The sequence below is a fragment of the Macrobrachium rosenbergii genome, chromosome 26 (assembly GCF_040412425.1).
Source record: "Macrobrachium rosenbergii isolate ZJJX-2024 chromosome 26, ASM4041242v1, whole genome shotgun sequence".
NCBI classification, from domain to species: domain Eukaryota; kingdom Metazoa; phylum Arthropoda; class Malacostraca; order Decapoda; family Palaemonidae; genus Macrobrachium; species Macrobrachium rosenbergii.
The window spans coordinates 23906608-23921890 of NC_089766.1; the positions used below are offsets into that span (position 1 = coordinate 23906608).

Here is a 15283-nt window from a genome sequence, read left to right on the forward strand (position 1 = left end):
TATATATATATGTACTGTATATATATAAGAAGGTTAGAGCATCTGGAACGCCAGTGATTTAGAAGAGATAAGATGGAAAACAGCAATCGTAACATCTTAGATTTATTGGCCAAATTTTCGAGTCGTTAAGTCTCATCATCAGGGCTGCAAAATATACAAAATTTAAAAATTTACAAACAGACTCAGTAAAATGCCACATACAAAGGTTAAAATCCCAAAAACGTTAAATAACCCATATAAAAACAAAATAATAAACAAGTAAAAAATGCTCCGAAGTTTTTCGGCGCAATCAAGTTTTCTGTACATTGTATAATCAAGGACACCGAAAACAGATCTATCTTTCGGTGGTCTCCGTATAATGCTGTATGAACCGCGGCCCATGAAACTTTAACAGCGGCAGGTGGTGGACCATCCAATATCGTTGCCAGAATCACGATTATGGCTAACTTTAACCTTAAATAAAATTAAAACTACTGAGGTTGGAGGGCTGCAATGTGGTATGTTTGATGATTGGAGGGTGGCTGATCAACATACCAATTTACAGCCCTCTAGCCTTAATAGTTTTTAAGATCTGAGGGCGGACAGAAAAAGTGTGGACGGACAGACAAAACCGGCACAATAGTTTTCTGTTCAGAAAACTGAAACGTGAAATAAAAAGCACAAAAAGTGAAAAGAACTCTAAAACTAGTACCTATCTCTAGGGAACTAAAATACTAAGTGACATTCCCCTTCTTGGAAGGCAGGACGTCAAATGCGCTGTAAACAAGGCTTGGGAAGAGGTCTAATTATCTAATGAGGGCACAAGCTGCGTAATTGTTAAAAATTCCAAAACAGAGAGAGAACAGTCATTGGGTGCTAGGGCCACGATACGGAAATCCTTATTTGAAAATAAAGTTTTACAATTATTAGCATGTTCTCTTATACTGGAGAATTCTTTGGTTTTTATAGTACATCCCGTACAATAACTGACTTCCAGACGAGAATCTACCCTGACCTTGAGCATTCTTTAGCTCACTCCCACATATTTCCCAATCTTACATTTTGGGCAAAAACATTTCGTATCCTCGATCCTTATTCTACAAATACGTGAAAAGGTTCTTGACTAAAAGCCTTCAGCCGCATCAGTCTGTTCCTAACGCACCCAAATTATCAATGTATGCCTCTGAGATTCCTTTTATCTATCCCAAGGCGTTTAAATTACAAATACAAAAAGTAATCCAGAATACTTTTCCGGCCGTAGATATTAAACTAAAATCTAAAAATCCTAAAACTATGGTTTCCTTGTTCTCCCACAACGATAAACTTCGGCTTTGATGTCTTTGTTGGTTTATTGTTCTACTTGCCCAAGAAAAGCGAAGTTCGCAAGCTTCAGGCTAAACCAACCACGATGCGTCAGCAGTCGGATCGAGGGCGACTGGGAAAGTATACGTATGATGAATACAACAGTATGAAGGAGAATATGTATACTAATTGGCGAAACTGTGTTGTCACTCAAAGTATGACGTGTTTGTGATGTCATGTACTTCTAATCGTGCCTAAAAGAAAGACACTCGGGGTGAAAAGGGCAGAGAGCACACGGCGAGTTCATAGCAAAGATTTATAGCTCCCTTCTCTCTCAAAACTGGGAAAACTCCCATAGGCTTCGGTGCCCTCTCGTAGCCACTTGACTTGAACAAAGGAAGACACCGAACCAGCTATCTTGGGTGGAGGAGAGTAAAACCTCAATTAAGTGATAATATGCAATTGAACATATTTTTACTCTTTATTTGCCAACCACTCCTTCTAAGTGAAAGCGACCTTGGTGTTCCTGCGAAAGTGAATTCCAAGTAAGACTTAGAAGGAACCCATTTATACTCCTCGCTGCTATTCTGAATGATAGCTATAACATATATATATATATATATATATATATATATATATATATATATATATAATATATTTATATATATATATATATACATATATATAATATATATATATATATATATATATATATATATATATATATATAGTGAACGAAATGTATGATATGTATTAATAAATACATTTTTTTCTGTGCGAATAACCATTGTTATTTTGACACTAGACTAAAGATACCAATACTTCAATCAATATTACTTCTTTAACATGGCGTGGGCTACGCAAAGTCATTAGGTTACCCGGTCAATAACGCATCCATAAAAAATAAATTTAGTTACTCATCACCTCATCATCATCAGGTCCTGCATAATCATCATCCATCTTCATTATCATCATTATCCAGTCGAATCCCAGTCTAAGCTTCCATAATACCGGTTCAATCAGCTCCTTGCCATGTCTTCGTCTTCTCTTTGATTAACCAGACTTCATGACTTGCCAAACTGCGTCTCACCTTCGTGGCAGACTTCAAAACAACTTCGTCTCTATAAATAATCTTCTCTGTCAAAAACTTCGGGATTTTCCGGTGGAACTTCGTTCACCCAGAAGGCTAATTTCGAGTGACAGGTAACAGGTCATTGATCTTGTATTCACTCCACAAAAATGTTTTTTTTTCACTAATATTGTGTTTATTGAATGCGCCGAACTAGTGACATGACCTTAATTCTTGAGAATAAGGACTTTGATTAACTCAGGCCCCGAGTAATATTTGAAACGAGAGTTGGTTTTTGCTTTATTTTATTCATATTTCTTTGCATCATAGAATGCTGACATTAAAGAAAAGAGAAATCCCGGATCAAAAAATAAAAGAAACATTTTGCGATAGATATTAGCGATAAATTTACAAGTTTGGTATGGTTAAAATGTTGGAGCGGTTCGCAACATCAGTATTTGTAAGGATGTTGTAATCCGCTCCAACATCTTAACCATACCAAACATGAGGTCTAAACTAAACATTCGTTCAGAAGAGAATTGAGGCGAGTTGTCTTTCCTCAGTTCCGAAGCGGAGGACTCAGAGTTCGCTTGAGGCAATGACGTCATTATCACAGCATTCATTCTTACAGTGTGTACGATAATTATCCGCTAGTAACGTATACAGTCACTATTGATAAATTATAATATATGTATACTATCCGTTTTTTTTTCATTCGGGTTGTCATTAATTACTTGTATCGTCTAAATAGCTCTTTATTTCTAACAAAATTCAAGTTTAATTAATGATGAAAACCGAGGAAGTATAACATTTTATATATTCGTATGATTCATTAAACTGCCCTTCTTGAACATGATTCTGATTTGTAAATAAACAATTCATTCATACGGCCTAGAGCTGCTTATTTAAGAGCAGTCTATCGTTCCTCTCTTTTAGCAATGAATGTCAAGCTGAAAAGCTATCAAATTTCGAGAAATTTAGAATCTGCATTCAAATGAACCAGTGAAAGTAGGGACATAACGTTAAATAAGGACTATATGTAACAACAAAGAACAGGGACAAGGAATGGCAAAAGTATGCAAATTTTTAATGCCTTTTCCCCTTATCCTTATCAAGGTACAAGATGGGTCTACCCATAGATATAGAGGAGAGATTGGACAGACAAGATAGAGACTTTTCATTAGTGACAATCTTTATAACTGTTTTAAACAACCTCAAGTAAACGTGTGTTAGTATTAGTCAACTTCAATGAAGTACACGCCTGCATTTCGAGCTAATAAAATAAAATAATGAATGTTGTAATAAGCTCTTTATTAAAGCCTATTTGACATTAAATTCATGTAGCCTAATAAATTAGCATGTGGTTACTTCAAGTTCATATTACCACAGTTAGAGTGACAATTTTCCCTACTACTAGTACTAGTTCTACAATGTACATAGTATCATGAGGCATAGCCCAGGGCCTGCTGCAGTTTTACCGTACGTGTTAATGAAAAGTATTATAATTTTATTTACAAATCATCAGTAAGTTCTCAAACCTCCTTGTATGCAGTGGACTAAAAATTTGATCTGCCATGACACTTGAAGGTAGTAGGCTATTCTTCAATTTTACCATTATCATTTTGCCTATACTTAAAGTTATAATACAGCATTATAGCTTTACTGTTAAAGCTAAACTACAAATAAACTTTTCACTATAATCGTAATTCTTAAAACAATAGTGTGTATTAAAGTATTTTTTCCAAGAAAGAAAAATAAAAATCAAATAATTCTGAAAAGGCTTCTGTTATTATAGAGGGGCTCCAAGTAAAATATTTATTGAAAAATAAAAGAAAGTTAATACAGCACCTAATAGAAAGGCACATAAATATTGTAGAGAAATATGGCAAAATATTCATTTAATAATAATTACTATGTGCTGCAGTCTGCAGACAGTCAAAAGCATACTGACCTATAATTCAACATATTTATTTAAATTGTAGATTTTACTGTAAGTTAGGCTAGCCTGTAAGAATAACTTAGGCTTTCATTGCTAGCCAAGACTTGAGCTGTATTTCATAGTCTGTGGAGGGGAACAGACAGAAAAAATGGGCATTCTGAAGGTTATTCCAAATTACACTTTTTCTAAGCCTAGATAGGGTCTGCTGCAGTTGTACTGTACTAGTTAATGAAGTATTATAATGTTATTTACAAAGTCATCAATAAGTTCTCATGTCTTTGTATGCATTGGACTTGTTGAATTTGATCTGCCAAAACACTTGAAGGTAGTAGGCTATTCTTCAATTTTACCATTGTCATTTTGGATCGAGGGCGACTGGGAAAGTTATAATACAGCATTATAGCTTTACTGACTAGAGAATATACAAATAAACTTTACGAAACTAGCCAAAGTCTAACAGGGTTTATCATCAAATAAAAGGTAGCCTACCATAACCTAACACTTAGCTTGAAAAGGGAAGGTAATTTGGAATAACCTTCATTGAATAGATTTTTCTGTCTGTTCTCTCACAGACTATGAAATACAGCTCAAGTCTTGGCTAGCAATGAAAGCCTAAGTTATTCTTACAGGATAGCCTAACTTACAGACAATTTAAATAAATATGTTGAATTACAGGTCAGTATGCTTTGACTTTGTCTGCAGACTGCAGCACATAGTAATTATTATTAAATGAATATTTTGCCATATTTCACTACAATATTTACATTAGATTCTTATTAACTTTCTTTTATTTTTCAATAAATATTTTACTTCTATTCATAACAGAAGCCTTGGTTTTCAGAATTATTTGATTTTTATTTTTCTTTCTTGGAAAAAATACTTTATACACACTATTGTTTTAAGAATTAGAATGTTATATAGAAAAATTTATTTGTAGTCTATTAGTCAGTAAAGCTATAATGCTGTATTATAATATATATAGGGCAAAAATGATCATAGTAAATTGAAGAAAGCCTACTGATATGTATTAGATCAAATTCAACCGAGTCCACTGCATAACCATTGTTATTTTGAGAACTAGACTGATGATTTGTAATATAAAATTATATTACTTTATTAACACGTACGGTACAACTGCAGCAGGCCATTAGGCTTGCCTCATGATACAATATGTACATTGTAGAACTATACCAGTAAAAATAAATTTGTCACTCTTAACCGTGGTAATATGGTCCTGAAAGTAATCATCATCTAATTTATTATCATGAATTTAATGTCAAATAGGCTTTAATAAAGAGCTTATTACAACATTCATTATTTCATTTTATTAGCCATGAAATGCAGGCTCTTTGATTTCAGACTGAAGTTGACTAATACAAACACACGTTTACTTGAGGTTGTTTAAAACAAGTTATAAAGATTGTCACTAATGAAAATAATCTTGTCTGTCCAATCTTCCTTTATCTATGGGTAGACCCATCTTGTACCTTGATAAGGATAAGGGGAAAAGGTATTAAAAATTTGATCTTTATTCCAGCCATTCCTTGTCCCTGTTCTTTGTTGTTACATTTTTACTAATACTTCACTGGTTCATTTGAATGCAGATTCTTAAATTTCTCGAAATTTGATAGCTTTTCCTTGACATTCATTGCTAAAAGAGAGGAACGATAGACTGCCCTTAAATAAGCAGAAACGAGGCCGTATGGAATGAATTGTTTATTTACAAATCAGAATCATGTTCAAGAAGGGCAGTTTAATGAATCATCGATTAGAAAAGAGTTATACTTCCTCGGTTTTCAATTAATTAAACTTGAAATTTTTTAGAAATAAAGAGCTATTTAGACGATAAATTCAAAAATGACAAGGAATGAAAAAAAACGGATAGTTCACAATATTATAATTTATCAATAGTGACTGTAATACGTTACTAGCGGATAATTATCATACAAACATAAGAATGAATGCTGAGATAATGACGTCATTCGTTCAAGCGAACTCTGAACGCTGATTGGTCCTAATTTTCCCTATTCCTATACTCTTCCAGACTTGGGAAATATGAGGACCGGATTCCTTAATACGTGAAGTCATTTGCATCTCCTTATGCTACAGCAACGCCCAATCATTCCCATTTGCAAAGAACAACAAGAACGAAGAACGCCGTTGCTCAGATCAGGAGGAGAGAAAAACGATCGTGGCGTTTCATTCACTGATTCTGTTGTGTAAATTTAAAGAATATGTGCCGTTAATCTGGAAATTTTGGCTTTATATTGGAGGAGCATTGCCTCTAGCCCTCAAGTGTGTAAATATACGTATATGAAAAACTTGAGATGCGTTGGTATGGGTATAATGTTAAGAATATTATATATATATATATATATATATATATATATATATATATATATATATATATATTCGTGTGTATGTGCATTTATTTATACACACACACACACACACACATATATATATATATATATATATATATATATATATATATATATATATATATATATATATATATATATATATATATATGTATGTGTATTTATTTATACACACACACACACACACACACACATATATATATATATATATATATATATATATATATATATGTATATGAAACATAAAAACACCGTATCGTGTTTCTCAGTTATCTACAGAAGGATCCACAGTAATGCTCTTCACTAGAAAGATGAAATGTATTTGTAAAAATATATAAAAGCTTATAGCTTTCGTCCCTGATTCTCTGGACTTGATCACTAAGTTAAAGAGAGACAGCACAACAGTGTTGAAAAAGAACCAAATATAAACAAGACGAAACTGATAAACAGTTAAAACAAGCGAACTAGTTACCGAGTCAAATTTCTTTCCAGAATTCTAAGTGATATGCGAGGCGGTACAAAACTCTGTCTTCTTCTTCAACGATATCTTGATAATTTTCTTTCTGAGAGTATTAGGGTGCATTCAAGTAATTTCTTTTCTAAGATTATATGAAAAGGGATTTAAAATTAGTAGTTCATCGGTGTTCCCTTGTATTGTAAAACATTCTCTTGGCTCTAGAATGAGTAAAAAGTATCAGAGTGACGGTGGACCAGGGAAACCAATCAACTCCAACATAAACATTACTTCTTTCCTTAAATCTTGAGCTGAAAACCTTTATGGACAGAGTCAACAGACTATAAACCTGACGGGCTCAAAGGGAAATCAGCCAGCATAGAGAGGCAAGGAATAGGGAGAGGTAATAAATTAGTATATAAATAAATAAGTTAATATGAGGGAACAGAAAATAAGGCCGATACACCTGCATTCAGGTGACGTCAGAAAAAAAGCAGGAATAAATTTGCTCCTTATTTAAACATTTGGCAGTCAGAAGATTCCACAACAGCACTAGACAAACTATTTCACCTTTCACTTGTAGCCACAATAAAACTAACAAACTGAGTAGTATTAAACCTGATACTAGGAAAAAGAAACACTGTTTGCAGCCTAGTATTGCAAGCAACAGCAGCTACGTCAGGTAAAGAAGGGCGCTGAAAATGTTTGTTGTTGCAGCAAACTGAATGCAACAAACATAATGAATTCACTTTACGTCTACGCCACAAGTCAACATTAAGAGTTGGCAAACTCTTGGATGGAGTTAGGTCATCTTGAAAGATGACATAACTCCATCCAAGAGTTTGAAATGAGAGTCAACACCAAACGGCTACACTGGAGAACACTTCTCCAAACCAGGAAGAAGAAGAGTTAAAATACTTAATTAATAATAACCATCACGAAACATTTATGAAATATTTCTGCAATTTACCAACTTTTTGAGAAACAGAAAAAGCAATGTTACGGCTATGCGTCTCAAAAATCTATTTTTTATCAAAAATTACCTCTAAAATCTTGAAAGAGTCACTGACGTTTAAAACAGTACTATTTATATGTAAATCAGCATGCAAAGGCAAAGTCTTTCTGGATCGACCGTCATACTTTGAGTTTTGTAAAGGTTAAGTTACAGGTCCCATTCATGAATACGTACCAGATCTCTATTTAAGGATTCTGCAACCACAGACGTAAGGCGTGGAGAAAGAATAACAACAAGAAGAGTAGCATTATCGGCGTATCCAATTAATTTGTTCTCCAGACCTTACCACATGTCACTAGTATTGGTAATAAACAGCATAGGGCCAAGAACACCACCTTGAGGAACGCCTGAAATATTGTTAAAGCTACTTCACTGGCCATCAACACAGACCCGGGGTCTGCCTATTAAAAATTCATTGAAATAATGATCAAAGGTCCACCAGTTCCCAATTACCTCAGCCTGTAGATAAGAGCTTCATGACTCACATGGTCAAAGGCTGTGTTAAATCTAAACCGACCTTGAAAGCATATGCACTCTCATCAAGAACATTCTGCAAGATGATAGATACTGACATGAGTGTATCACAAGTACCAAGGGCTTTTCGAAACCCCAACTTTAACGCTGGTAGCAGGTTTTATTATCCCCAACAAACATACAGCTCAACAAACTGGCAGTAAATGATTCAGCCAAGTGAGTTTGCACCAAGACTGTTGGTGATCCGATTTGCTGAATATCACGTTTTAGAATAGGCCGTAAAATACTTTCGTCTGTGCAATCTGGCTTCCGGGGCCTAATGACACGTTCATATTATTGGTTTGACTAGTTGATGATTATGGTGTGATTTGTGAAATATAGGCTGTAAACCCAAGCACTGGAGCACCTACGAGCATTCAGTGCTCAAGAGTGTGAAAAGACGGAGTTATAGAAAATAATGGAGATGAAATACATGAATATATAGGTGGAACTGAAAGAAAAACCACACAGTTGCCCTGATAAGTATCATTTGCAACTGTAATACATCGTGGCCTCATTCAACTTCAAGCTATAACCCAATATCTCATATGCAAAGATCCCTTAAATCCCCAAAGTTTTCTGATCTTTTCTTAGAATACTTGTGTCCTTTGACAATATTCTTGAAATGAATCTACCAGTCTCACCGACATGAATATCATTCTGCTCCAAATGAGAAACTTTTCATAGTAATTGTGTTAATATTTTGTTGCATTTCTCAATAACACCGATAAACAAATAAAACAAAAATGCTGTAGGACTAAAAATTAAGCTACGACTGTATTAAAATTCTAACATTAATTTTGTATATTTTTATGAAAAAGTGAAAAACTTTTATACGTGTTCTTTTACAGTTAAAAATGCCAAGTATTATAGAAACCTCATGAACTTCAATGGACGTAAACAGATGCCTCTTAATCCTCAGCATCACGACAAGAATAAAAGTTACCAACAAAAAATTATTAGATACACCAGTTTGCAACAATCTTAATATCTTAAAATTTATACATATTTGAAAAATGATTAGCTCTGAGGCCCCTTTGGATGAACGGTAGATGAAATATATTGCAATATTCACCGATTTTTTAGATATATAATGCTCAGACTATTTACGATATTTATGCACCAAAACCGAAAGATATTTTCAAGATATTTTAGTAGAGGCTGTATTCATTTTGGGGAGTCTACATCATTGTTTATTTAACCTACATATTAAATAAAATTAACAATTAATACCTGGACCTTCCATAAAAAGAAATGAAAGGCAGGTGTCTTTTATTCATTGCTAACATAAATTTATTCTCTCTCTCTCTCTCTCTCTCTCTCTCTCTCTCTCTCTCTCTCTCTCTCTCTCTCTCGAGGAAAAATCTGTATAACAGGGGAGGAGAGCGCTTCATATTAGAAGACTGGAATAGGGAAGGGGAAATTTGGTATCGACAGCACCTCTCACGCTCAGGAGGAAGCGTCCTAATTAGTCCTCCCGGCTTGAGCTTTTGGGTTGTCTGACAGTGATTTTTAATTACATATACATATACATATACATATACATATACAAATACATATACATATACATATACATATACATATATATATCTTCTTTTTCTTCTTCTTCTTCTTTGTCTTCAGCCTCTACCCATCTCTGTATGGGGTCGCTGTTCCGTGTAAGCCTTCTCCATCTTCTTTTATCTTGCGTATCCTGTTCTCTTAACTCTTTTTCCCGCATGTCATTTGCTATGTTATCTTTCCGTCTGAATCTTGGCCTTCCCCTCCTCCTCCTCCTCCCAACCACCTCCATGTCCATGACCCTTCTACACACATGACCCTCCTCTCTCCGCATGACATGACCAAACCACTGCAATCTTCTTTGCTGAATCTTCTTTGGCTGTCCCTACCACTTTGGCTGTCCCTCTAATATAATCGTTTTAGATCATATCCTTTCTCGTGACTCCACATAACCATCTCGACATCCTTATCTCTGCCACTTCCAACTTCCTTTCTTGAGTCTTCTTTATTGCCCACGTCTCAACTCCATACACCATTGCTGGTCTAACTACACTTTAATAAAACCTTCCTTTTACTCTTGCACTAATCCTCTTGTCGCACAATATTCCCGGTGAACTCCTCCAGTTCATCCAAGCACACTGTATCCTGTGGTTTATTTCTGAATCCATGCCACCATCATCCATCACACGGGAACCAAGGTACTTGAAAGTGGTAACCCTCTTGATGTCGTCTAAACCTAATTTAACTGCACCCTGTTTTCCTTCCCCTCCCATAGATAGATATTCTGTCTTAGCTCTGCTTATCATTAAACCTCGATCTTCAAGTGCTTGTCTCCACAACTCTAGTTTTATCTCCACCCCTTCTCCAGTCAGGTCCACCAAAAAAACATCATCAGCAAGCATCACACTCCACGGGACTTCTCTGACATCTGATGTAATAACATCATCACAAGGTCAAAGATATAGAGACAAAGTTGAACTTTGATGTAAACCAACTCTTACACTAAACTTTTCTGTTGTTCCCAGTGCTCCTTACCTGAGTGGTGACCTCTGCATATATATACTGGACTAATTTAACATACTTTTCTGAAACACCCTTCTCTCTCATACATCTCCACACTTCTTGCCAAGGTACCCAATCAAATGCCTTCTCCAGATCAACAAATACTGGATGTGGCCCTCGCCGTCTTTCTGCATGTTTTCCATTGCTTGTCTTAGTGCAAAAATTGCATCTACTGTACCCTTTCCCGGCATAAAACCGAATTGTTCTTCACTTATTGTTGTTTCATTCCTTATTCTTTTCTCTATAATTCGTTCATATATCTTCATCGTATGAGATATCAACTTTATCCCTCTGTAATTTGTATATCCCCCTTTCCTTTACATATTGGGACCATAATACTATTTCTCCAGCTGTCCGGCATTTTTTCTTGGCCGTAGACCTTTGAAATAGGTCCCAGAGTACATCAACCCCTTCTCCTCCCAAACATTTCCACACCTCAACTGGTATACCATCAAGTCCAACAGCCTTTCCATTTTTACATTTTGTCAAGTGCTCACTTCACTTCTTCTCTGGTGACATCTGGAACTGCTCTTACTCGTGGGTTCCCTCTTCTCTTATTCTTCTGGGTTTCTCTTCGTTTAATAGCTTCTCAAAATGTTCCTTCCATCTTGCTCTTATGCATTCTCCCCTTGACAAAACTCTTCCATTTCCGTCCTTGATCTGCCTGATGTGCGTCAGATCTTTAGTTGCTCTATCTCTTCTTTTTGCTATATTGTAGATCATCTTCTGACCCTCTGACGTTTCTACCTTCTCATACATCTCATGCATTCCTTCTGCCTTTGCCCTTGCCCTAGCCCTTTTTGCTTCTTTATTTTCCACAGATTCATCCCTTTCATATATTATCCTTGCTTCTCGTTTCCTTTTTACCTTATCTTGAGTATCTTGGTTCCACCACCAGCTCTCCTTATCATTAGGTGGTCCTCTACCTGAAGTTTTCCCTAATAGCTTCTCTGGTGTTCTCAGTATCATGTGCTATTTTCTACCCACCAGATGTTCACATCATCTGCTAATTTAATGGTGCGCAGGACCTTTTCTTTAAAACTCTGTTTCATCTCCTGGTCTTTTAGCCTCCACCACTTTATCTTGGGCTGCACCATAGTTTTCCCTTGTGCAACCAGCCGTTTCAAAACATCAGACACAACTAACCTATGTTGTGGGCTAACAGTTTCTCCCTTTATGATCTTACAGTTCTTTACTTCCACCAGATGGTTTCTTCTACACAACAGAAAATCTTTTTGCATCTGTCTCCCTCCACTACTGTATGTTGTGTAATTTTTGCTTGTAAAAAAGGTGTTGTTTATTGCCAAATCAAAAGATAATACAAAATCTACTATAAGTTCTCCTTCTTCATTTATTTCTCCCATTCCATTACATTTTATATATATATATATATATATATATATATATATATATATATATATATATATATATATATATATATATATATATATATATATGAATATAAGAAGGCCCATAAAACACTATTTCAACGTTGCAACCATATATTTCGAGCACTTCCTTCTGTGGCCCTGTTCACTAGCCTCTATCCCTGATGTGTAGAAAAATCCCTGAACCATCCGAAGCATACGCAATGATCTTTTGTGCTCTGTTAATCTTTGCAGAGGGACCTGCCCGTCTCTCCCACGCAAATCTCATTACAATTGCTGCACGGAATCTTGTAAACTCCGGCCTCTTCACCTTTTTTATTATGTTAATGAGTGAGCTCCCGATGCATTTGGGATAATGGAAGATAAAAGGATCGTTAGACCTGAGTTGTTCTGTGGCTTTTCGAATGTTTTCGTCGTACGGAAGCTTTATTTTGTTGATAAAATCTATTTGTCTGTTGCGAGTGGGACCTTTGTTGTATATTTTATTCACTTTGTTAATAGCCTTCTCGATAATGTGTGGTGGATAGAGCAGTTGCGTTAGGTGTTGGCGGACCATGTTGAATTCTCTATCTAGGTACCCATTTGAGCATATTCTAAGCCCTCTAAGGAATAAGTTGCACCCTACCATGATCTTTACGGAGACATCGTGGTAGGTTAAGAAATGAATATAGGAAACAGCGAAAGTAGGTTTCCTATGTACTGTGAAGGCATATCTGTTTTGTTCTCTTATGAACAGTACATCTAGGAAAGGCAATTTTCCTTCCTTTTCCCATTCTGTTTTGAATTTTATGGTCGGAACTAGCGAATTTAGTTTATTAAAAAATTCATTAAAGTCTCTCCAGCTATTGTCCCAGAAAGTAAAAATATAATCTACGTATCTAAGCCAGATCATATTGCGGGGCTTGATAGACGACAAAATTTCTGTTTCGAAATATTCCTACATATTCTTTGTATATATACCCCTGTAACATTTCATCTGTCCATATTTTACCAATGAACAGGGACACAGAAGGAAGTGTTCGAAATATATGGTTGCAACGTTGAAATAGTGTTTTATGGGCCTTCTTATATTCATATTACACTGTGGTATTACAGTGTATATGTATATATCTTCATGTATATATATATATATCTTCAGAATTAAACTGTTTTGGTAACAACGGGTGCACCAACAGTATAAATTAACATAACGGATGGTGTCACATTAATTCTTTGACTGTTGAATCGAGGATAAACACTATCTTCCACAAAATTAGTAGCACGTGGACCCATTTACGACCAATACGCCACTTACCCCTATTCTGTAAGAATTCTTTAATTTCCAGCATATTGCAAACATTCCAATACAATACTTAGTTCACCTTACCTATCCAGCCCTATATATATATATATATATATATATATATATATATATATATATATATATATATATATATATATATATATATAATACACACATACATACATACATATATATATATATATATATATATATATATATATATATATATATATATATATATATATATATATATAATATGCATATATTCGTTTATATATATACATTTATATATATATATATATATATATATATATATATATGTATGTATATATATATGTATATATATATATATATATATATATATATATATATATATATATATATATATATATATATATATATATATATATATATATACACGTGTGTATGCATGTTTGTGCTCTTATCCATTTATTTGCAATATCAGTTTAGGCCTACGAGAATGCTGTAATTTTTTCCCCGACTTCCTATAGGCGTAAAAATGTGGATAGACCATGACTTTTATTGGCATTTTCTTCCACGAAGGGTCCATTATGTCTATAACCCAAACCAATGGTTGCCGAAGACCTCAAAATAGCAAAGATCCCTTGCTATTTGAGGCATTCCCTGCCTCAAGGGATTCACATTCCTCCACCAGCTGCTCTTCGGCCTTAGCGTAAGGTGCAGTAGAATCTCCAGTCACTGATACTTCTTAGACCAACGGTAGAGTCTACGTAGGACTGGTAGTAAGTACTACCGTCGTAGTTGTTAATATTCATTGACTAATCTCATTACGTTACCATATCCACACACAAATAAATATATATATATATATATATATATATATATATATATATATATATATATATATATATATATATATATATATATACACTAAAAGGACCTCATTCAAACTGGATGGTATCCAATTACGGATACTTGATAATGAGGACTGTTTGTCCAAGACAGCTTGTAACTTTTTCTGAATAAATACTCCATTAGATACCATCCAGTTTGAATGAGGTCCTTTTAGTAATTCTACTAATGCACAGAACAATTGTGTATGTGATAAAGTTAATATATATATATACATATATTTATATATATATATATGCATATATATACAGTGTATATATATATATGCTTATATATATATGCATATATATATATATATATATATATATATATATATATATATATATATGTATAGATGTATATGTTTATATATATACATATACTGTACATACAGTATATGTATATGTATGTATATATATAGTATAAGTATATGTATATATAGTATATATATGTATAGATCTACATATATATACATATATATGCATATTTATACATATATATACAGTATATGTAAAAAAATATATAT

At 34.3% G+C, this 15283-nt stretch overlaps 1 protein-coding gene across 1 annotated transcript; it reads right to left on the bottom strand.

Annotated features, from left to right (window-relative positions):
- Positions 1-11745: 11745 nt before the first annotated feature.
- On the bottom strand, positions 11746-12183 carry LOC136852774 (uncharacterized). The gene has a single exon (XM_067127671.1). It carries the CDS (start codon positions 12181-12183, stop codon positions 11746-11748), a length of 438 nt encoding a protein of 145 aa, XP_066983772.1.
- Positions 12184-15283: the final 3100 nt, after the last annotated feature.